The sequence below is a fragment of the Hoplias malabaricus genome, chromosome 2 (genome assembly GCF_029633855.1).
Source record: "Hoplias malabaricus isolate fHopMal1 chromosome 2, fHopMal1.hap1, whole genome shotgun sequence".
Classification (NCBI taxonomy): Eukaryota; Metazoa; Chordata; class Actinopteri; order Characiformes; family Erythrinidae; genus Hoplias; species Hoplias malabaricus.
In genome coordinates this window covers 47,176,707-47,202,520 of record NC_089801.1, presented here as the reverse complement: position 1 = coordinate 47,202,520, position 25,814 = coordinate 47,176,707, and the positions used below count along the sequence as shown (strand labels likewise).

At 36.5% G+C, this 25,814-nt stretch overlaps 1 protein-coding gene across 2 annotated transcripts in view; it reads left to right on the top strand.

The window, feature by feature from the left end:
• The window catches only part of chrna8 (cholinergic receptor, nicotinic, alpha 8), a 103,923-nt gene that overhangs the window by 74,794 nt on the left and 3,315 nt on the right, over positions 1-25,814 (top strand). The window contains exons 5-9 of one of the 2 annotated variants that reach the window (XM_066659946.1): positions 6,178-6,257; positions 16,593-16,760; positions 21,200-21,394; positions 21,793-21,879; positions 22,904-23,013. In XM_066659946.1, coding sequence (XP_066516043.1) covers positions 6,178-6,257; positions 16,593-16,760; positions 21,200-21,394; positions 21,793-21,879; positions 22,904-23,013 — 640 coding nt within the window. Of the gene's footprint in view, positions 1-6,177; positions 6,258-15,856; positions 15,929-16,592; positions 16,761-21,199; positions 21,395-21,792; positions 21,880-22,903; positions 23,014-25,814 lie in introns of those variants that run through there. The other variant, XM_066659947.1, reaches the window with a different exon arrangement.

Sequence of the window (25,814 nt, the reverse complement as noted above, 5' to 3'; positions counted from 1 at the left end):
TTCATTTGGGATAGCAGATTTCATGAAACTCTTTGAAAACAGGCAGGTATTGTAAAAAATATATAGTGCCTGAAAAGATATTTGTGTGTGTGTTTGCATGTATATCATATGTGAATGAATACTGTAAGAAATCCATCCACTGAACCATTTAGAATAACACAAGCAATGTATTCAGGTATAGGGATGGCAATCCTACAAAGTTTGGTGTTTCTAGCTTAAAATCTGAGGGAGTGATAACTGGGCGAAATCCCTGATCCAGCCAATTTTCCTCAATACAAACAAATGCTGTAGAGCATTGTACCCTCTGCAGAACAAATGCTCATATCTCAACAACTGTATTGTGGAACGATTTCAAATTTACATATTTATTTCAGAATGGGGAAATCATTGAACATGTACATAAAATGTCTTGGTGAAAGTATATGTTAGAAGTATTGTGAAATGTAAGTTTATTAAAAACGACAAATCTCATCGACCCAAAAAATACATTTCACTGCTTAGGCCCTTCAAAACACAATTTGAATGCAGTCTGTACATTCAGTGTTTTTTAGACTGTATTAATTGCAGAAACATGAGTATGATGTATGAGTAAAGATATAAATATTTAAGAAGATGTATGAGAAATAAAAATATAGTGTTTTTTTAAGTACTATAATTTAGAACACCTTGTGTTAAAAACTGCTCCAAGTAATTAGTTTTATTTGTTTTAACAAAAAGTTGCTGCAAGTAAAACAATTTCAATAAGCCAGCATAGTACAAAGGTGATATTGTGCCACAAGCTATGAGTTATTATAGACTATAACAATTAATAACAAAAAGCCCTTTGAACTAAAAGAAGACAAGGTTGAGTCTTATGCCCATTTTGAATATATCATGAAGACCTCTTGGGCTAGAAATGACCTCCTCTTTTTTTCTGAAAACATAGGTATCACAAGAGAATTTGTCCTTCTTTACATAAATGCTGGAACATGTCTGTGAGGAACTATTGGTTTTCAGCCATTGAAACATTAGTGAGGTCAGGTGCTAATGTTGGGTGATTAGTTCTGGGTCACAAACATCTCTCAGACTCATCACCAAGGCTGGTGAAGATAAATACCCCTCTTGTGTATTCACAGGGATAAACCTATTTCTTAATTTTGCTCCTCCTTCTGGTTTTTGTGTGCTATCTTGCCCCTCGGAACTGAGTTACAGGGTATAGTGGTTGAAATCTTCCCCCTACAAAAAAAAAAAAAAAAAAAAAGCAGCTCTTTAGCAGTCTGCAACAATATCAAAGAAGAAATTATGGACTTTATCAAATTGAAGTAAAGGGACATAATGTTTATAATGTTTATTATAATTTTAAAGGAGAGGAAAAAAAAGATATTTGTGGCTTTATTTGGTTTGGTTTATTTGCTTGCACCACCATATTGCCAGTGATTCACAAGGAATTTATAGCCCTTCTTTTGACGTGTGCCTCTGACAAATCTTGGTTTCAAGCGGTTTATTGCCCTTCACCTTGTCCTTACCCCTCTTTCCCAACAAAAATTGACACCTCCCAACCCCTAGGCAAAATGTAGGGGTAGGGCTAAATGGTAGGGGTTTCACCCTTGGTAATGAGCATAGTGACTTAGGTTTCTCCTTTATGCTGTAGAATGTGTAGAGTTGTTTTTGTGAGTGATGTGCAGCAGGGATGTGTTGTGGGACCACTTCAGCAGAGCCTGATTTCTCCAGACTGGATGCACAATGTGCTGATGGGAGCTTGACCTCTCTGCTCTCTGACTTTGAGCTGGACTCAAACAGACTTTAAAGCCAGAAAGACTGTAATGTGATGAGACAGTGGTCAGGACATCAGCTTTAGCTGACCATTCTCTTTCAGAAGATGGCCATGGTGTCTTTTCGTCGTTATGCAATTTGCAGCCTTTAAAGGTGAAATATACTTTTGACTCTGTTGAGTGCTACTTTACTAATACAGTTTACTGGTCATTTTAATTTTAATCTGCCACTTAATTATTAATTATTTATTAACTTTCCCACAAGTTAACAGCTACCTGGAATCTTAACCCTATGGACTCTATTTATATAGCTATTTTGCTATTCCGTTTATTTGTCAGTGCCTCTTTCAGTTGCATTTAAACGGTAATTATGTGACATATTGAATATGGCTATGTTGTTTTATTTTCTAAAGAACCTTAGCTACTCAAATATGTAATCACTTGAGGTTTTCATGCTGACCGATAAATCAATTTTTCTATAAATTTGTCATGTTTTGACCAAAAATTTTACCTAGCGCCTGCTTTTTTTTTCATATTTCTCAATGTACAGCCTTGAAATAATATTCCCACAGTGGATATCTTGACACAGATTGTTAGTGTGAGGTGTATTTTAGTTGAAAACATAAGCATTTTTGATGCTAATTTATTACATGTCATATTACTGTGACAAAATAAATTTTTAGCATCAGACGGACATATTTTTCTTGATATTCTAAGCTCTGGGATGTATGACTGATAAAGTTCTGACAGTCACAGCAGGCCCAGACTTTCAGGAATTTAGTTCAGGGCAAATATGGACAATATCCCAACAAATAAAAAACATTTTGGTACTTTGGGAGTTTTCTCAGATGCTGATAATGTTTACAGTTATTATTATTATTATAATCTTTTTAAAAAATGATGAAATAATACTTGTTTATTTAGAAAACACACAATAAATAATTATTTAAGCTTTTTAGTTTATATTTGTTGATCTAATGCAGTGTTATTTGATGTGAAACCTAAAAAAAAACCTTGAAAAACTATAAATCAATAATAGAAATATGTTTTTGCTGATGACTCATATTTTTCTTCCCAGAGACAGCGTGGGTTGACGTTATGTGAGTCAAAACGAAACTGAAAGTAAACAGCGTCTTTCTTGTCCCTTTTTCAGTTTTTTTTTATGATTTTAGCGCCTATCATTAGTCTTTCATGACAAGGACATAAGACCAAAATTTTGAAGGAGCGCCTTGATTTTTAGGTGGTTTTTCACACTGGATTACTCCCAGAGGCTTCACAGCACCGCGATGAGAGCGCTATTTTTAGAAACGGTAGGATCTGCGCTTTCTAACGGTATACGGAGCTCACAGAAGCATTCAGACATTCAATACTTACAAAGCTGATTATATAAGGTGGGTTAATGAAATTTGTTTTACATGCTTCGATCAAAATTACACAAGAATCAACGACCTAAGCACCAGTCTCCCTGTCAAAACAGCCCTGTTCAACATGTTTCTTTAAATGATTATGAGACACTGCTTACCCCATTATAAGGAAACAATGTTAAATAAGAAATCATGTTTAAAGCAGTGATTTATGTATTCTTTTCTAAAAGTGCAATAAATTGATGTTCACCGTGTTTTTTTAAAGTATATATGCAATCCAAATTGAATGCCTTCAATATTTTACAGAACACACTAACAGAACACACTGACAGAACCGTTTTTTTAAAGCATTTTTTGTGTCAATTGCAGAACTGTTCAGTGTCTTGGCTATCATATTTTGGCTATCTATCTGGATGGCAGAAAAGCCAGTTTATTAGTCGTTTAGTATCTATAATGCCTTCACAGGTGTACATGGCCGTACATGACATAGGAACTAAAATATTTGAAGGAAACAAATTCTCAAAATTAAGGTCCAGGTATATACATCCAAGAAGTTCAAGGAAATGAACCTTTATTACAGAATGCTGTATAAGGATTCATTTAGTTTTGGTTGTGGTCATGTACACAGCACAGTGTTTGGTTGGCTCTGACTGGTCTATTTAGAAATTAAATTACCCCAATTAGAACATAAGACAATCTTCTTGAATTAAAATGGCATTCTTTATGATTTAAACATTGAACTCTTTCATAATATGATTTTGATATGCAATGTATTAATTTTTCAAGGGCGGTGGTGCAGCAGGTAGTGTCGCAGTCACATAGCTCCAGGGACCTGGAGGTTGTAGGTTCGAGTAAGTAAAGGTATGAGTGAGTGTGTGTGTGCCGCCCTGTGAAGGACAGGCGGCCCCTCCAGGGTGTATTCCCGCCTTGTGCCCAGTGATTCCAGGTAGGCTCTGGTCCCACCGTGACCCTGAACAGGAGAAGCGGTTACAGATAATGAATGAATGAATGAATAATTTTTCAGGTCTAACCTCTGGTGAATTATATCAAAATTCAGAAAAACAAATATCTACTGCTGTGAAAATATCATCCATCCTTACTCTGGAATTATTTTTGAGATCCTGAGGGCAAGAATGTAGGGTCAGTGTACAGTGTGCCATGTAAATATGATGACTGAGTTAAATGTGCACCTGGGAAACAACTGTCTGTTTCTATAAACATTCATAGAGAAAGTCAGGATAGCACTGAATATGTTAATATTCCACCAGGGATGTTTTATGTATATATAAAACATACATATCCTACTTGGAATCATTGAACACAAGGCAGGAACACACCCTGCAGGGGGCACCAGTCCTTCACAGGGCAACACACTCACACCTTCAGACACTTTTGATTCACCAATTCACCATGTGTATTGTGGCAGGACACCAACACAGACACGGGGAGAACACACCAAAGACAGCCACCCAGAGTGGGACTCGAACCCACAACCTCCAGGACTCTGGAGCTGTGTGACTGTAACACTACCTGCTGCACCACCGTGCAATTTTTGGGAACAATCGCGTCAAAAGTAGTTGTCTGTAACAATATTGCATGTTAAGGTGGTATTTTCTTTGTTTTAAGATGTTTATTTATTTATTTATTGCAGTTAATAGAGTGGTGCAAATTTTGGTAGTACTTTCAAAATTACTTGGGTAGCCCAATGCTAGTGGGTGAGCCCCTGGGAACTCATTTAGATATTTTGTAGGGTTTTTTTTTTTTGTTTTTTGTTTTTTTTGTATAATTCTAAGTTTGGGCGTTATGTGAAATGTTTAGCAAACATAAATCTTTCCTCAAATATGACCAAAATATGCTCCTATGAACTCTCTGAGAATGGTGTTTGAGAACGGTCTTTACACACATATGCACTACACACATATGACACACACACCGAACACACACACACACACACACACATTGATATTTCAAATTAAAAGTCATATATAAGCTTGATTAAAACATATACAAATGATGGATATTAAATGTCACAGTATGCTTTTAGAATGCAGCCTGAGGCTAATATTACTGGCCATGACCTCACCTGCATTATTTCTTTATTTTAGCTCCTATTTGATGGTGATGTAGAGTGTAGGATTAATAATTTACACTCTTTTGAATAATGCAGAGATAAGGAGGTGGCCGATTCCTGAATATTTTCATAAAGAGTGATTGCTCTGAGATTGATGTCATAATTCAAATGTTGCAAAATATTAAATGTCATTCATTAAATTTCAAATGATAAGATTATTTTAGAACAATTATGAATATCTCTGAGAGGACATCTGAAAGTATTACATACATTAATAAAAAATATAACATGATAACACTCATTATTTTGATAGCTATAAGCTATGAATTGAATATAGTAATATTTGTTACCTTTTATAATAATGACAAAATACAACACATTTATAAGCCATTCATATTTTTAGAGAAATGACAATAACAATTTTAATATGAGATTAAAAGACCAATTATAAGTTAGTTCAGTAAGATTTTATAATAATGATGGTTTATAAAGTATGGATTACAGTAATATTGTTAACATTTGTAATAATTATATTGTAAGACATTTTTGAAATCTTTGAAATATAGGTAATATTTTTAATATTTTATAATTACTATAGTTTATATGATTACTATAGTTATAACAACATACTTATACACCTCTACAAAATTGAATTGTGAAGTTTTCAGTAATATTTAGAATGTTTCCTATTTAATTAAAAATTAAATTATTAGTTATTAATATCTTACTTTATAACATATGAACTTCATAATTAAGTAATTCTACTCCAGCATTAACCAATCATTTATTTTCTAGAAATGTAATGATTTTAGTTTATTATGTTAAACCCTCATAATTTAATAGATGGCTTCTTCTTAAAATGTGTACACACTCAAATATGGGATAAAAGATCTTTATTATTAGTAAACTATTGTTATTATTAAGTGGTGTTTTAAAGTCTTATTTCCTGTATATATATATATATATTTTTTTTTCTTCTGCTCTTCTACAGTGCTGATGAAAGGTTTGATGCCACATTCCATACTAATGTTCTGGTAAACGCTTCAGGAACATGCCAGTATATTCCACCAGGTAAGATCCTATATATACACACATAAAGCCATACATAACCAGCTGTTCTTAGTCATGTTCTCATTCAAGATTATATACTCAACACTAAAATTCACACAGTTCAACACTGTGGGTCTGAAAAAATGTGAGGCTGTCAAGAATACATTAATGAGAAAAGGAAATAGATACAAAAGATTGTTTGCACTAGAATGCTCAAACAGGACCTCTGACATTCAGAATGAGGTTTTATGGACTGATGAGAATACCACAGGGATCAATCACCAAAGCAATGTTCTCCCCCTGTCTAAACAGCCCTGAGTGACCAGTTTCAGCGCCTTTGCTTTAAATGAGAATGAGCTATAGCTCAGTTCAGCACAAGAGCATAGGCGTAAGGAGCATGGAGTGGAGGCCCTGGCTTTTAAACTATTTTTAACTTGGTTCTCATTCTTCTCTGTTTTCTCCAAATTTTAATGAGTACTCTTGTTTCTCTGAACTCGTTTTGTTGTTTTGTTCCATTTAAGCTTGTCTTTGCACTCTCACATTAACATAGGTCCAGCTCTGTGATTGGAGAGACACTGAAAAAGAAGGTGGGACAGTTCTAAATTCTCTGCACTCAGAAAATCAGGATGGCTCGTTTTATCCCATATTTTCTGATTTAGGCAGATCACAAAACAATAACAAAGACCAATAAACTAACTGGGAGGTCTTGTTTCACAATTTGTGGGTTGGCAGGTGTTTCAAATCCCCAAATGAATGTGCATTAGTACTGAAAAGGGTCTTTTTCGGTTCTGAATTAATTATAATCATGCACAAGATAAGATGTAAAATATCCTATGCCAATCCATTAGAGCATCGCATAGGGCCCACCACACTTTCTTCCTACCTGCAGCCACCAAAATTCCTCTTGAATCCTATACCTCAACACTAAAGTTGCTGTGGCTGTTTATGATCCGATCAGCATCCAGCTACCCTTAACAACTACAGTTACTCATTGAGCCAAGCCCATGATTACCCAAACCACCCACTGTATTACTAGCTCTTCACAGGGGTCATATAGTAGGCACCGCCCCTCATTGGTGTTTCGCTGAATTAAGCCCACAACACCTCCAGGAGGCTCAACGGTGAAGTCTGGTGTCCCAGATCCACCCCACTTCAAGCCAGCTTTACAGTCCTACCTTACCCTTTATCATCAATAACCATAAATCCACACTGGCCTTCCTGGAGACTAAGGCTGTACTTGGCCCCACTGGCACCGTTAATACATGCTCAGTGCCACCAGTTCCATGTCTATTTTACATGCTACATCACCAAAAACCACACCTCTACAGTGCATTTCCCCAAGAAAGATAACACATGAAAGTTTCATAAAAGTAAGAACATATTGTATTTTTGTATTGGAGGGAGTAGATTTTGTCAGTGATCACAATGGGCATTACACTAAAAACAGTTTGATCCGATTTTTCTGCTTGTATTAAATAGGTACATGTTCTAAAGCTGCCACCATGTATTAAATACATTTTGTTTTGTGGCTGTTGTGCTATGTTTGAGGTAACTTTGACTAATGGTTATTATTTTATTATATATCATTGCGTAGGAGTATATTTTTGAACAGTAATATATATATATATATATATATATATATATTATGGCAAGCCAAACAGGAAATATTTAATGAACTTTGATATATATAGAATGAACGCTGATATATATAGAATGAACTTTGATATATATAGAATGAAAGTTGATATATATAGAATTAACTTTGATATATATAGAATGAATGCTGATATATATAGAATGAAAGTTGATATATATAGAATTAACTTTGATATATATAGAATGAAAGTTGATATATATAGAATGAAAGTTGATATATATAGAATGAACGCTGATATATATAGAATGAAAGTTGATATATATAGAATGAACTTTGATATATATAGAATGAACTTTGATATATATAGAATGAACGCTGATATATATAGAATGAAAGTTGATATATATAGAATGAACTTTGATATATATATAATGAACTTTGATATATATAGAATGAATGCTGATATATATAGAATGAACTTTGATATATATAGAATGAAAGCTGATATATATAGAATGAACTTTGATATATATAGAATGAACGCTGATATATATAGAATGAAAGCTGATATATATAGAATGAACTTTGATATATATAGAATGAATGCTGATATATATAGAATGAAAGTTGATATATATAGAATGAAAGTTGATATATATAGAATGAAAGCTGATATATATAGAATGAACTTTGATATATATAGAATGAACTTTGATATATATAGAATGAACGCTGATATATATAGAATGAAAGTTGATATATATAGAATGAAAGCTGATATATATAGAATGAACTTTGATATATATAGAATGAACGCTGATATATATAGAATGAATGTTGATATATATAGAATGAAAGTTGATATATATAGAATGAAAGCTGATATGTATAGAATGAACTTTGATATATATAGAATGAACTTTGATATATATAGAATGAATGCTGATATATATAGAATGAAAGTTGATATATATAGAATGAAAGTTGATATATATAGAATGAAAGCTGATATATATAGAATGAACTTTGATATATATAGAATGAACGCTGATATATATAGAATGAAAGTTGATATATATAGAATGAACGCTGATATATATAGAATGAACGCTGATATATATAGAATGAACTTTGATATATATAGAATGAATGCTGATATATATAGAATGAAAGTTGATATATATAGAATGAAAGTTGATATATATAGAATGAACGCTGATATATATAGAATGAACTTTGATATATATAGAATGAACTTTGATATATATAGAATGAATGCTGATATATATAGAATGAAAGTTGATATATATATAGAATGAAAGCTGATATATATAGAATGAAAGTTGATATATATAGAATGAACTTTGATATATATAGAATGAACTTTGATATATATAGAATGAATGCTGATATATATAGAATGAAAGTTGATATATATAGAATTAACTTTGATATATATAGAATGAAAGTTGATATATATAGAATGAACGCTGATATATATAGAATGAACGCTGATATATATAGAATGAACTTTGATATATATAGAATGAACTTTGATATATATAGAATGAATGCTGATATATATAGAATGAAAGTTGATATATATATAGAATGAAAGCTGATATATATAGAATGAAAGTTGATATATATAGAATGAAAGTTGATATATATAGAATGAACTTTGATATATATAGAATGAATGCTGATATATATAGAATGAAAGTTGATATATATAGAATTAACTTTGATATATATAGAATGAAAGTTGATATATATAGAATGAAAGTTGATATATATAGAATGAACGCTGATATATATAGAATGAACGCTGATATATATAGAATGAACTTTGACTATCTCATTTCCGAAGACTTTACTGCTATCTGTTTATTGTTGCCATGGAGGCAATCACCAGCCTCGCGGTGCGCGATTTCAAAATAAGAGCGGACAGCGCGATTGAAAAAAAAAATCATAATAAAAAAAAAACTTTTCAAAACAGCTCTCGTGCCAGAAATAGATGACCAATGGGCCTAAAACGGCCAGGAGGCCTGTGTGTGTGTGTGTGTGTGTGTGTGTGTGTGTTATAAACAGCGTGCATGTCACCATTTCAGTGTCACTCTTGTGCTGAAAATTGTTCACCACTCAAAAATAATATTTGATGAATATTAATAACTGTCAAAAAGCAAGAAAATGGAAAAATACAACTCCTGTAATAATAGTTATTTCAGCTTGCAAAACTGCTTATTTGTGTTAATAACATTGTATACATATATATATCTGAACTTGTAACATTTTTTTTAAAGGATTTATCTGAGGCTTTTCTATTTTTTATTTATTTGACACTGTATGTTGTTAGTTAGTGTCACGCCCTCGTCTCGTCACCTCTGGTTTCCCCGGTCATGTGCTCTTTTAGCACATGGCTATGTTTTGTTTATGTTCTTGTCTCCGCCCTTGTCCCGCCTTTGTTCCACCTTCTCGTCTGTGTCATGTGTTAACCTGTCCTCCTCGTTATCTGTCCAGGTGCGTCTCGTCTATGTTGTGTATTTAAGTCCTCTTCCATCACTTCCTGTTGTCGTTCATTTGTATTGTATTGTTGCCCAGTCATGTCGTGTTTCTACTATGTTCCGAGTCCTGTCGTGTTGTCTCTTTCCCTCTCCTATTCCAGTCGTTTTGTTTTCTAAGTCATGTTGTTTTGTTTCTTTTCTACTCCGAGTCTAGTCTTTGTTATTCCCAGTTAAGTCGTTTCGTTTACATTTCTAGCATTGTTGTTTCCTTTGTAGCTTGTTTGTGTTTTGTTATATATTTTGTTATAATAAATCTCTCCGAGTTCTAGTAAGTGCGTCCGCCTCTGTCAGTCCGCCCCGTGATCCGTGACAGTTAGTATATTAGTATATAGTTTTACATGGGTTTGTTCAGTAAAAAAACCCTGGCAAGGAGATTACATTATTTTCATGAGCTGACTAAAATTTTGTTGTCACATTCAGTAACTTTTCCAGAACATCAAGACCGACAGGTACTAGATTATAGATCAGTACTAGATTCACATTCTATACTGTTAATCCAATGTGTAATGCCTTCTGGTTAGTTCCTGAAGTTCAAAGTAGTGGAGGAGCTTACTGGGCCATATCTATCTAGAATTACAATAAACTTTAGAAATTATAACCCTTTTATTACTAAATGAATAAACAATTTACATGCAACAAGTTTAAATGCAAATAAACATATATGTGATATTCAATTACTAACAATACTATCATGCAGTACTTTTTTAGTATCCAGAAATTAATAAGTCCTGCAGTCACTGACTAATGGAATAAATGGGTAATGTAAACAGAAACAAGAAAGTAACAATCCATGATTGTGTTTACAAAGCAGGAATGTTTCTACACTACTTGATGTACTAGGGCATACACAGAATTTAGACGGGCATAACTGTACCCATTGGCTTGCCAATCAGTTGTAGGGGCAAAACTCTGCATCCAGTAAAAGGCCTGTTACATAGATTAATTGATTTAACACTAAAGTGGGCTTTATTCTGCCATGGATGATACATTAAGAAAAAAATAACACTAAAACATAAATATTCATTGCATTAATTTTGTTTATGTGCAATTTCCTAAAGAAAAAAAACATACACAGCATTAATCTTCTCTGTTTGAGCCTGTGTTATAATACAGAATACAGACAATGTATCTAAGTAACTGATGATCCTTGTAGTTTAATAATTGTTTTTTTTTATGCAGTTTTTGTTCCATACAGAACCACGTTTGTTTAAGGTGTGTGAGTGTAAAGAAACTTTTAAAGGTTTAAAAAACTTCTCGTTATTAAGGGTATTTACCAATTTAAAAGTTATTAGCATAAAAATGTTTTTATGAGGGCGGCATGGTGGAGCAGCAGGTAGTGTTGCAGTCACACAGCTCCAGGGACCTGGAGGTTGTGAGTTCGTGTCCTGCTCCGGGTGACTGTCTGTGAGGAGTTTGGTGTGTTCTCCCCGTGTCTCAAAAGTGTCCGTACGTGTGAGTGTGTCACTGCCTTACACCCAGTGATTCCGGGTAGGCTCCAGCCCCACCACTAACCTTAATTGGATAAGCAGTTTTAGGCAATGAATGTGATTATGGAACCAAAAGTGGCTATTCTTTGACATTATTTAAAGAACCCTTTGTAGCATCTTTATTTTTATACTTATAGTTATAAGTGGCTATAAACACAATATGTACCTATATAATATCATTAGCTTGTCTGTTGTCTGGCTGATTTTCATTTAAATATTTATTCCTATATGATGTGCAATAAATAAATAAATACCTGAAACAAACTGGCACTGACAGACAGTGTTTGCAGCTCAAGCTTTTGGAAAGACGCTGGGGCATTGTGGGAACTGTAGTGTCTGTAGTGTATTGGCATGCCATGTTTGGTTCAGCTCAGCAATCCAGGATGACTTTTTACGGCCGTGATTTTACTTTGTCTAGTAAAGCCCCTTCTGCAAAGTTACTGCTGCTCAACCACACACCCTTGATATTATTTTAAGACATAAGCATAATCATAGCAAATATGAACAAATGCCATTAACTACTCAAATAAGTAAATCAACTTATTTGCAAAATGCAAAATGTACAAGGTAACTGCCTCAACATAAGAGGAAACAGTAGGACAAGACAAAACGGTCAAGTATGAACATAAATGCATGGTGTGCAAACAAAAAAAAATGACAGTGCCAGGCCTGAGAGCAATGACTACATGTAACATTTTATAGATCAACTGTCATACCATGGTTGGCTGTGCGGCATTTGGATGCACCAGTCGGTCAGAGAAAGGAATGCGGATGTATGGCTTCCCGAAGGAAAGACACAGAAGACAAAAATGGTTAGCAATGATCAGCAGAAACAACATGATAATCACAAGAAACTACAGAAAATTATAACAGAAAATTGTGTCAAGTAAGTTATCCTGAAATAGAAGAATTAGACAATTTATAGGCAGCGCGCTGGCACAGCAGGTAGTGTCGCAGTCACATAGTTCCAGACATGTTGTTACGTCTCGGTCTAGGAGATGGTTATTGGTGAATGAAATAAAGTAGAAAGAGGAAAAAAAAGAGAAACTCACACAGTTTAGAATAAATGAAAAAAAAGTGTATTTACAAAGAAAATATGGATATTAAACAAAATCAAACAATCAAATCTTATAACACAAACAAAACTTAAAGCCATATCTCCAGGGGTAAGCCACGGCCAAAATAACAAACATAACCCAACACTAACTCCAACCCCAACACTAACTTTGCTATTCAAACCAATAAACAAATAAATGACAATAAATAACCCTGACTCCCTATCTAACAATAAACCAGGAGAAAATAGATAAACAAAAAGGCGCTTACCACCTTCTGGCACAGGTGACAACAAACATAATAAACAGAACACAATTAACCCACACAAGGAAACACACAGTCTCCATAAGTTCACAACTAACACACAGTCTCCAGATATACACTGTTCCCTCAAAGAGACAGAGCAATCACCAAATTAACACACACAAGGAAACACACACAAGGAAACACACAGTCTCCAGAAATACACTGTCCTCACACAGCGACAAAGCAATCACCAAGTTCACAACACATGGCAATTCACAATTGGAAAAATGGGTGTGTCAATCTTCAGCTTCCTGCTTCTTTTATAGGCAGACACAGGAAACACCTCAGTAGCCAGCAATACCAGAAATCTCCACAGCTCCACCTAAAGACAGGGAGGGATAGCAAGACAACAAGAAAAGGAAAAGAAGAGACACAGGCATACAACACGTAACACCCCCCCCCCCCACCCACCAAAAAAATTCATTAGGGGTATAGAGAGCGTGACAGAGCATAATAACTCGTTTGGCTGGATTCACCCGGTAGTAATTCTGCTTAATTGGAACACTTACCAATATTAACATTTGTTTGCCACGGCACATCCGTGAACAGATCTGCACACCGCCGACACAGTGCTCCCAAACCAGCACGATTAACAGGAAGAGACAACACACAACAATCAGCTAATGCCAAGTCCCTTTTACAAACAGAGTGGTTTGCCGGTAAAGGAACAGAGGAATCTCCATTCATTTCCTGACTACTTGTAAATAAGTTGCTAAGATCAAGTACATCCTTGTTAGAGCATTGGGATTGAGTTGTGACACACACAGGAAAAACAGAAGGAAATTCTTCTTGTAATTCATCCAACTTATTTAAGGAAGGTTCAGACACAACCTCTGGGATGGGGAACAGATTTCCACCAGCAAGGTCATTACCTAGTATCATATCCACCCCTTCAACAGGTAATCTATTTCTCACAGCTATTCTAACACTTCCACTGACCAACTCGGAATGTAAATGAACGTAATGCAACGGCACACTCTGAAATCTGCAGATTTTCGGTGTGACCTAAATCTTTGATGGTACTCCTCAGGCACCAACTCATAGGCTCTTAGAACAGCAGCCTTAACCTTTTCATAATCAAGGCTCTCTTCTACACTTAGGGATGAACACACTTCCTGCGCTTTACCATGTAATTTGCATTGGAGAAGTAAAGACCACATATCTTTAGGCCAGTGCAAGGTAGCTGCTACTCGCTCAAATGCAGTAAAATAGGAGTCAACTTCAGATTCTCTAAATGGAGGCACTAGAGAGATGTGCTTACTGATATCGAATTTAGGCAAGTGTGAAGCAGTATGCCTGGAGGAGGAACCCTTATTAGCAACACGTAACACATGTGTTTTATACCATCTTGCAGGCTACATAGTTAAGAAGGTAATCAGTAACTCTACAGTTGGTGAGAAATGCAAGGATGCAATTACTTAAGATAATCAGAGGTCTGATGGAGAACACAGCATTTTTACTACAACTGAAGGAGTTCAAGGGGGCTGCTCTCTAACAGCCATCAGAGGCCTTTGATCTCGTCTGTAGAGCTGAGCAGCTGTTCCAGGCAAGAACAAGTGTTTCCCTCATGGAGCTCAATGATGCTGTGGCATTGCTGGAAAGAGAGGCCATGCTCCTAGAAAGCAAGCATCCCTCATGCCATGATCTGAAAAATATTACCAGCAGGAACATCAGGCTGAGGTTATGAGTCCAGGTGTATTAGAGCTTCAAGGAGGGAAAAGCAAATTGACGATGGACATCTTGTTAGTAAGAGTCAGAATAGAAAAGCAAAGAAGACGAAATATACTTCAGCACCTACAGCTACAACAACTACACCACTGTCATGTACCTTGATCGTTGCCATGAACATTAGTTCTGCACCTGCAGCTGCAGATTTAAACTGTGGATGATCTGGAAGCCTGGTTGCTACAATAGCCTCATCATTACTTTACCTGTCTCAGTAACTTCATGTCAGCCTGGTCATTGATTTTTTATTTTTTTATTTTTTTATTTTTTTATTTTTTTCTCTTAACGCAATCACAAATTCTGTACACTGACTGAATGAGTGAAACACAACAACCACTTGTTTCAGAGAAGCCTCTCTCACCGTGATCACCTCATATTAACTGGCACACATTCTCTTCATAGTGCCATCACTTGTTTTTCCTCATAAGTTGTCTAAAACTTGCAAGATAACTAACTAATAACACATTACCTAAATATACTGTAGTTCCATTACTTTAACTGTTCAAATAAATTGTTTGATATACACAACAACATAAAATGTAACTTTACTGTACATCAAAGACTAAAAGTGATTTGCCCTTAAAGTAGGGTGACCAGACGTCCTCTTTTACCCGGACATGTCCTGTTTTTTAGACTTAAAAAAATGACCGGGCGGAATTTCACAAACGTCCGGGATTTTGTTTTTCTAGAGTTTACATAGAATTTGGAGAAGCGTTTCATTCACAAACTAGTCCCGCCCTCTCTTACTCTGATTGGTTCTCTTGAGTGAGAAGAGGGAGTGGTGAAGTAGCCTAAAATCTTCGGATTGCACAGTCTGACTGTAGAGCTACTGTTATTGGTTGATAACCTTCTCTGTAAACATTTAATTGTTCAGTCTGCACGTCATTAGTCCTTGTTTACGTCAGGCAAAGCTCAGGTACCGACCCTCATCTCGAGCAGCTATGCCGAAACGTAAATGTAAGTTCTCGGATGAATTAAAAAAGAAATTCCCATGTTTTGTGTAGCAAATAAAGATGTAAGGGACCTAAAAGCACACATAGGTTCAGCTAAGCATACAACGGCAGCAAGGGGCGAGAGCTCACCCCCACATCCCACCCCGAGACGTGTCCTCTTTTTCACCATCTGAGATCTGGTCACCCTATTATAGACTGTACATGGCCTAACATGAAGGATGTGCACCTTGGTCATTTGGGTCAAACCACAGAGTCGAGTCAGTCTCCGTTTTCTAACGGCTTCTTGCAGTGAACATCAGTTGCATGTATAGCAGATATTACTGTGATCTCAACTCGCTGTAAATAGTGACTCTGTTTACTGTGATTCTGGTGCTGTTCTGAGGAAAACAGTGGCTTTTTAAACCAATTGGTGCGAGAGGGAAACGTAAAAATCTAAACGTTAAAAAACATTATATGAGTGAGATTTTGATCAGTGTGTACGCAATTCTTCTCCCTGTGCTCGCGAGAGGAGTATTTACACACACAAAATGTTAAAACTTGTAGGTTTATATTTTCCACCTAGTGTTTTTGCATATTCTTTTGACATTTATGTGACGCCATTTATTTCTAATAAAAATGATCAATGTGTATAAATAAAAGGTGTAGCTAATATGCATCTATTCTTGCAGGTATTCTGAAGAGCACGTGTTATATTGATGTGCGCTGGTTCCCCTTCGACGTGCAGAAATGTGACCTGAAGTTCGGCTCCTGGACATACAACGGTTGGCTGCTGGACCTGCAGATGCAGGAAGTGGACATTTCCACATACATTCCTAATGGAGAATGGGATCTAGTGGGTAAGATACACATGCAGTGACCAACTTTTTAACCCCCAATGGCGATGGCAACTCTTAGATTCAAGTTTCTACCACTATGTAACAGCCAGGGTAGAACGTCTGTGTGCTTTCAGTCTCCTAATCGTTAGTGAGTGTATGTGTGTGTGTGTGTGTGTTCACTGCTATGGTTTGTATAAAAATGGAGGTCAGGTTTCTTTGAACTGCTATACAATGACGATTAAAGGACATTTCTTTTCATTTTCAACCTAATTCTATATCATGCAGTAATATCAATGTCAATGATACTAATACAATTCATACATCCAATATTATGATTTTGGTGAAGCTATTGAGTTCTCACCCTGTCACTTTCTCATTCATCCGTTGGAACTTGCTATGTATCTGAAGGTTGTTAGATTTTGCTGCTTTTCTCCTGAGCATTCAAGTGTCACTCACACTGTGTTTGTGTGATGGTCAATCTCCAATTCCGTTAGATACACTATTGTCCTCCAGAATTGTAAAAAGTGTCAAGAGGTGTGTTTGAACACCTTATATTTGTGTGAGTTTATGTACCATAAACATCTGTAATGATGTTTTAGTTAGCACATTATAGATTGATAATAAGTGGGCAAAAATAGAGTAATATTATGGTATGTAATAATATTAATATTAATAATGTAGTAATTTTACAGGTTTATAGGTTTATAGACCTGTTGGGACAACGGTCATTTACTGAGTGTGGTTTCTGGCCTTAGTGTATTGACCAGGGTCATCTTAAGTAAAGCCAGATATACATTGTGCTTAGCTTTCAAAGCACTTAAATGCTTACTGCATGAGGTTCTCTGTATCCTTCTTCACGAGACTCACACAGTTGCACTCAGATGGACATAAATCACACCTGCAATGTTGAGGGAAAATAGTCAGCAGTCCACTGAATGAAGCATATATGACTGTAGCCCATCTATAGCTCTGCATAAATTTTTAGCCCTCTTTTACCCTGTTCTTCAATGTTTAGGATCACCACAGGGCAGGTATGATTTGGGTGCTTGATCTTTCTCAGTGCTGCGGTGACACTGTTGTGATGGTGGCCTGCTAGTGTGTATTGTGCTGGTACGAGTGGATCAGAGTTACTAAACCTGAGAATAGTCCACCAACCAAAAATATCCATACAACAGCATCCACTGATGAAGGACTAGAGGACAACCCACACAAACTGCATCAACAAATGCTACTGTCTCTGATTTTACCAATGAGACCAATGAGATAGGTGTGTGTAACAGAGTGGACAGTGTGTGGACACAGTGTTTAAAAACTGGCAGCACTGCTGTGTTTTATTGTCATGGTAACACAACCTTCATCTTCATATCTTCTTTGGATATGAGTCTAAGAGTTGTGTCTCAGAGCCGACACATGTCCCAACCCTTGAAATTGAAATTCCATTCACATTTGAAGACACTCCATTCTGTCAGTAGACAGTGTTTCTCTGAACAAACTGTTGTACAGGGATCAATTTCCCATTTTTAATTTTTGATTTCAGAAGAATGGTACAGAAACTGATGAATGTTACATAAGGATCCAATTAGAGATCGGCAACATGGCTTGATATGGAGATGAGGCTCTTGCAACATCTTTAGTATTCTTTCTGTGTCTCTCAATTTTTACATATAGTAAGCTGTTGCAGTTAGAAGGGAGTGTAATGGGTTGATGCACTACAAATGTTAAAATAAATATTCTAGTGGTGAGTAAGTGGTGACCAGATTTCTAATGCCAGAATATGGGATGCAGTTTCTTGGGGGTGAGGAATTGGGAAGCAGAGGTAATCAGCCTTTTCTACCTCATACACTGTTACTGTGGTGGTACCCTCAAGAGTACATATTCATAGCTTTTATTAGGGAACATAACAGTACTTTATTCTATAACAATTGTACATTTTAAAATTGTGTAGATTTCATACACTCAGTTTAAACTTCAGGATCATGTTTTTTTTTTATTTTTTTTTATTTTACACAGGTCTATAATGAAAGATTACAAATATTCCTCTCTCCTTTAGGAGAAGAGAATGTAATGTACCTTTAGGGAACATAGTGTAGTGTAGTGTTAGTGTAGTGTAGTGTAGTGTTAGTGTAGTGAAGTGTTTATGTCTAGAAAACATAATGACCCATTAGAAAACAAACACAGTATTATATGTAAAATATATTTTGTCTTTTATTTTTCAAAAGCTGGCACTGAAAACTGAGAATTAGAGCCGGAACAATTGCTCAAAAGATGTACAGCGAGCTTACGCTACCCGCCACTAGGTAGCCCAGCGAGCGTTCAGTTCACGTGGTTATCTTACATGCAGGCATATCTGTCGTATTACTGTTTTTGTAGTATTGGAGCATTAAGTCTGTATCAAAGTAAGTTAAGTTAAGTGATAGAGCATGAAAAGAACTTCCCCCACTCCCCAAACCAATCTCCTCCATCTCCGCCAGTATCTTCATCTGATATTCAAGGTAAATACACATAAAAGAAATAATTTTACAACTCCTGAAGACTGTAATCATACTCTCTCCCAAAGACAGTTTTAACATATGCATTTATTTACATATTGTGTAATGGTCATGCAATGGCAGTGCTTATGTTTGTCACAGTTAAATGTAGGGAGCAGAGCCTGCCACAGGGGACTGTGGAGAGTATATGTTTTAAGAATGTATACATGACATGATGCATGACACAGATTACATTTTTTTATTGTAAAAGGATTATGTTACAATGAGTTATTTATGATCTAGTCAGGATAATCAAAATGTTGAATGGGCAAATCTGTGTCTTTTTGAGCACTTCTCTGGGACCCCCTTAGGACCATGTTGGGTTAAGAACATCTACTTTAACCTATTGGAAGTTAAATGCAAGAGTTGGATATTCCACTTCCAGTTCGTAATAAGGATAATATGCAATCTAATATATAAGGCCTTCAGTTTGGCTCCTGAAGACCTGCATGTTGATGAGTGCTCCCTTTGGAAAACTTCATTCTGTTGCATTGTGCTCTCACTTTTATTTTAGGTTTTGACCTTGGTATTGATTTTTGTCGCTCAGTTGCTATCAAGGCAGTAAATAGATTATGTGGCAAAGAATGAGAAAAATGGAAAGCAAATATTAAAGGGCTGTATAAACATTAGCATTAGAAGCGTAATCACTGTGGCTCTGTTTGGGTAAGGTTTTAGCAGAAAGATTAATGCTCAGATGCTTAGAGGACACAGTGAAGTGGATGTAATAGTGTGTGACAGGACATACAGAGTGTCCAGAGATCATGAAGAATATATGGTCAGTCAGTCATTGGTTTATTGGTGATATTTTGGGCAGATTTGCAGAGTTCAGCATATTGGGATAAGTCCTTTGGAACGGTTTTCAGTCCAGAATTCACTGTAATCTTCAGCATATGTTTAACTCCTACATTAAGGACAATGTGGGTATGCTCTTTTGCTTTTGTACAGTAGTTCTTAGAAATCAAGAAAAACATTTAATGTGGACTGTAGGCACCAGAATATAACCGCTGCCCCATTTATGTTGAATGGGATTTACTGGAATGTAAATGATGCACTGTTTACGCTGAATCAGAGGCACTAGAATATAGTTGCTTCCATTTTTAATGTGGACCGAAGCCACAAGTATGTAACTGCTGCACCATTTAAGGGGAACTGCAGGCACAAACATGTAACTGCTTCACTGTAAGGCAGACTGAAGGCACCAAAATATAATTGCTGACCCTTTTAAAGTGGACCAGAGGCACTGGAAGGTAACTGCTGCACCATTTAAGGTGAGCTGTAGGCACCAGAATATAATTGTTGCCTCATTTAAGGTGGACTGGCGGCACTAAGATGTAACTGATGCACTATTTAAAGTGATTTGGAAGCACTAGATTGTAACTGCTGCACCTTTTTAGGTGGACTGGAGGCACCAGAATATAATTGCTGTCAGATGCAATGTGGACGGAAAGCACTAGCATGTAACTGCTGCACTATTTAAGCTGGACTGGAGATGCAAGAATAGAACTGCTGCCCCATTTAAAGTGGTCTGAAGGCACCAAAATATAACTGCTGTCAGATATAATGTGGACCAAAGGCACTAGTATGTACCTGCTGCACTAAGCTGGACTCGAGACTCAAGAATAGAACTGATGCACCATTTAAGGTGGACCAGCAGGATATAACTGCTGCATTAAATTAATAAATTACAGCCACTACCATTTTTTTATAGCATTAACACTGTATTATTTGATGCAACTTCAAGTAGAAAACGGTGTTATCTAATGCCATGATGGTCAGTTCAGTCTAACATCAGTCTCTTTAAGCTTTGGGTCTGCTGACCGTGAGTTGACATATTGGTAAATACTGCATTCAATTGATTTTTTCATTTAGCTCAGTGTAATGAGCCATTATAAAGACACTATAAAAGCTGTTTTACACTGTGTGTGTGTGTAGGTGTCCCTGGGAAGCGTAATGAGCTGTATTATGAGTGTTGTAAGGAGCCGTATCCTGACGTAACATTCACCGTAACCATGCGCCGTCGGACATTGTACTACGGCCTCAACCTGCTGATCCCCTGTGTGTTAATCTCTGGACTTGCCCTTCTGGTCTTCCTACTGCCTGCTGACTCAGGAGAGAAGATCTCACTAGGTAGAGCGCACACACACACACTTACAACTTTACTGTCCACAAATGGCAAAAAATAATTTCTTGGCGAGTGAAAGATTAAAGATCAACTTAAGATTAAATGTTGTTTTCCACAATGTCCTGCAACTCATTTGAACATCAGCAATAAGAGTTTCAAGCGACATTATTCCAGACCTTTCATTTAAATAGCATGGGTAAACAACCAATCGATTTTTACCCACAGCTTAGAATTAAAACCCAAATCAATTTGTCAATAACATATATTAGCCACTGTCCCTCTCTCTTGAACATACAGACATGTATTTATCGTGACCACTGTCCTGCATGTGAAACACATTTGTTTAAAGATGTTGAAAAGGACAAATATTATTTGCTCTTCTTTTCCTCTCTCTGTTAATCAGGAATCACTGTCCTGCTCTCGCTGACTGTCTTCATGCTGCTGGTGGCTGAGATTATGCCAGCCACTTCTGACTCCGTTCCTCTCATCGGCAAGCATGTTCTCATTCTCTAACCCTGATCATTGAGACTCTGAGTCAAAGTAGTTTCTATGACAGAAATTCAATTTGAAACCCGCTGTTTGTTATATGTTTTGGCAGCAAAGATCTCAATACCACTGGATGCTCTGAATTGAATGTTCATTAAGAAGTTGAAATATAAATTTTGCTAACAGTGCTATGTACTGATTTGATATCAGACGGGCAAATTGTCAAAATGCCCCACAAAAACCAGCAAGTTTAATAGGTACAAATTTCGCGTTGTATACAATTAAGTTGGAGTAGCTGGTATTGTGATATGAAAGTGCTTATGCTTTAGTAAACTAAATCATTTCAGTTAGCTTGAGTATTAGCTTGCTTCAGCATGGATGTAGCCTTACTTATATTTTGACTGAAAAACATCTCATTATTCAGAGATTACAATGACATTCAGTGGAAACAATCATTGGCCAAAACTATTGCTGTCAATCAATTAAAAATATATAATAATTAATCTGATGCAATTAATCACGATCAGACACGAATCAGACACGATTCTGTCCCTTCTTCAGACTTTTTTTCAGACAAAGCTTTTAATAATTAATTTTAAATAATAAAAAAATCTAAATTAGATCAATAAATGGGATTATATTTACAATAGTAGTGAGTATCAATTAAAAAGTAATCACAAATAGTTAACATGCTATTTTTCCTTTGCATTTTTGGGACAATTACTTTGCTGAGAACATTAATGCTACTGAATTAAAAAAAATACATTTTGTTTAATGAAGTTTTGAAATTTTTTATTTTTATTTTTGGTGATGGAGAAATCCACCTTATACTAGGAATTCCTTATATAGCCATGATGTCAACTATAAAAATGATACAAGACTTAATTATGCTAATTACTGAGCTATGCTCAATGAAGTAAACTTTAAATTAACCTTCTTTAAAATTTGTTTTATGTCAGAAAGTTTCTTTCAGAAATACATTTCCATTCCTCATTGGTTTTAACAGCTGTGTGTGTGTGTGTATACAGCTCAGTACTTTGCAAGTACGATGATGATAGTGGGCTTGTCAGTAGTCGTCACAGTCCTGGTTCTTCAGTTCCACCATCATGATCCACAAGGAGGAAAAATGCCAAAATGGGTGAGTTGACAACTGCCTCCTTGTTACAACCTGTCTAAGTAAACTGCAACATAAATGAATGTCTCCCTCATCTTTTCCCACTTCAATCCCACCTGACCAAGAAAACCAAACACAAAGTCACAAGACTGAAGTCTCAAGATGTTTTATTTACTATAATGGAAGCAAAACCTCAGGAGTGGTCTATGCCCAAACTAATCAAAACACCATTCCACCCAAAACATATATAAAACATGCATAAAGAAAATACAAAACACCCAACACTTTTAAAGAAAATCAGGGTACACCCTCTACAGCTTTAGGATGTTAATAGTTGGTTTAACACTATATTTAGTAGTAGAGTTACACACACAATATTACTTCACTACACAACACTTAGTCTGGTAGGAAGAAGCAATGGCGAGGAGGAGCCGAGAGCCAGCCAACTACCAGGACCTTATATCTGTCCCGCCCAATCCAGTCAGCCAACCAGAGCACTGTATCAGCTGCAAATCAGCAGCAGCACATGAAACATTTACTGAGAGAGAGCGGCGAAAAACCATATGTCACTAGACGTAACACTCCTTCACTTCAGAACTGGCGAACATGGGTCTACAAATTTATAGAGTCCTGTGGAGGTGTGAAAAGTTCCAGAATGGAGCAGTGACATGAGCAGATGGTGAAGGGCTACGTGGTTAATCAGGTCCTCTCCATAAAATTTTAATTTCTCCTTCTCAGCCCCTATTAGAGGAAGGAAAAGCCTGTGTGAAAGTCCGGCCGGTTGGTGGTTCTTATTTAGTTCAGGCCCACAGGGAGCTGCCTACACTGAGACAGGTCTGAATCTTTAAACAGAACAGAGGGCCACACACACACACACACAATCCATCTGCCTAACACAACTGGTACCCAGCGGGCCTCAGTCTGCCAGCATCTCTGTGTGTGTTCACCAGACAAAAAGAGACAGAACCCTCAAATGACCCTCACCAAGATACACTGTATGTCCAGAAATTCATTGTTGTACCTACTGCAGACACAGACAGTGCTTGTATAATCTCCATAAAAAAGAGCATAATACAAAATGGAATGCTGTATAGCTGTTGAATATAAGCCTGAGGTCATCCTGCTCATCGTAGAGGGGTAGAAACCCACCTCTCAAACCAGAATTAAGTTGTGAGGCAGTGGAATTGTGTTCCCTGTATTGACTGTGCTCAATGAAACCTATTTACTCTGTTTAGAAAAAAGGAGCATTATTTTATTTATTTATTTATTTATTTATTGGCCTCCACAGGGCACACTCATTTCATACAAAATTTCAAATTCATTTTAAACTGACTTGCATCTTACATTAATTTTAAAGGTATTTTGAAAAATCTTGGGAATTACCCTTTGAAGGCTAGCCTTGTTCTCCAATCTGTCAACACACTCATAAATATGCATAAACATATGCACTCCATTTGCAGAGCTTAACAAAAATTAAAAACAACACCTTCAGCTCTTGCCATTGTGTGTTCTGCTCCCACATGTTGCAGGCATTCTCCAACTGAATTCATTTTGATCAAAAGAAAAGTTTAATTGTTTCATGTATTTCATTTTTGTCTTACCAAGTTATTCTTTTTCAGAATCCAGAAACAAACAAGGAGACAACCTCCAAAATGAAACATTTTGTTATTATTTTCAGTGACAGCAGTTTGCTTTTGTCACAAAGGAGTTGCTTTCCATTTTTGAAGAAATCTGCCGGTGATCATTTTCTGAAATTCAGTCTTAGAAATTGGTTGGACTTTCTGCTTCTCACAGTTTAAAGGGGACATTATATCCCTTTTTCAAGAAGTCCACACAGTGCTCTGGGGTTTTTATAAAATAGCTTTGATATGATTGTGTCAAAATACACCACACCACAGCACTGTCTAAACAGCCCTGTTCAGGAAGGGCAGTTTCTATGCCTGTTCCTTTAAATATTTCTGCTTTGTATGGATGCAATAAAGGGAACATCTACAACTGTAGGGAAACACTGATCTCTAGTGTGTTTACGTTAAGAAGCTCCACGTCTTGGTGGAACAGTATGTATGAGGGGGAAAAACATTATAACACGTTTGTACGTGACAGGAGTTTAACTTGTCTACGTTTTTATTCACTGAATTACCACAGAAACTGATTTGTCACACCTGGAGGTTGTGGGTTCGATTCCAGCTCCGGGTGACTGTCTGTGAGGAGTTGGTGTGTTCTCCCCGTGTCCGCGTGGGTTTCCTCCGGGTGCTCCGGTTTCCTCCCACAGTCCAAAAACACACGTTGCAGGTGGATTGGCGACTCGAAAGTGTCCGTAGGTGTGAGTGTGTGAGTGAATGTGTGTGTGTCTGTGTTGCCCTGTGAAGGACTGGCGTCCCCTCCAGGGTGTATTCCCGCCTTGCGCCCGATGATTCCAGGTAGGCTCTGGACCGCCCGCGACCCTAAATTGGATAAGCGGTTACAGATAATGGATGGATGGATGGATGATTTGTATCGAACGCTGTTTAGTTTTGTAGCACTTTCAGTCTTTGTTTACTTTTACGCAGTAAGGGCGTTCCCAAATTTAGAGTCAGTTTCATCATGATCTTCTTCTTCTTCTTCTTTTCCGCTTCTCCATTTCAGAGTCGTGGTGTAGAGTCAGTTTCATCTACAGAAAGATAAGTCAATATTGCCCACCTATGGAGCAGGAATAGAGCAATATTCTCATCTCAGTTCAACACCTTTTAATGTTTGGAAGATTCTTTTTTGTCTAAAAACCTCAACCTAGACATTTTACAGCTCAAGATTCTGAACGAGGTGCCAAAACTCCCTATGTTGTCTTT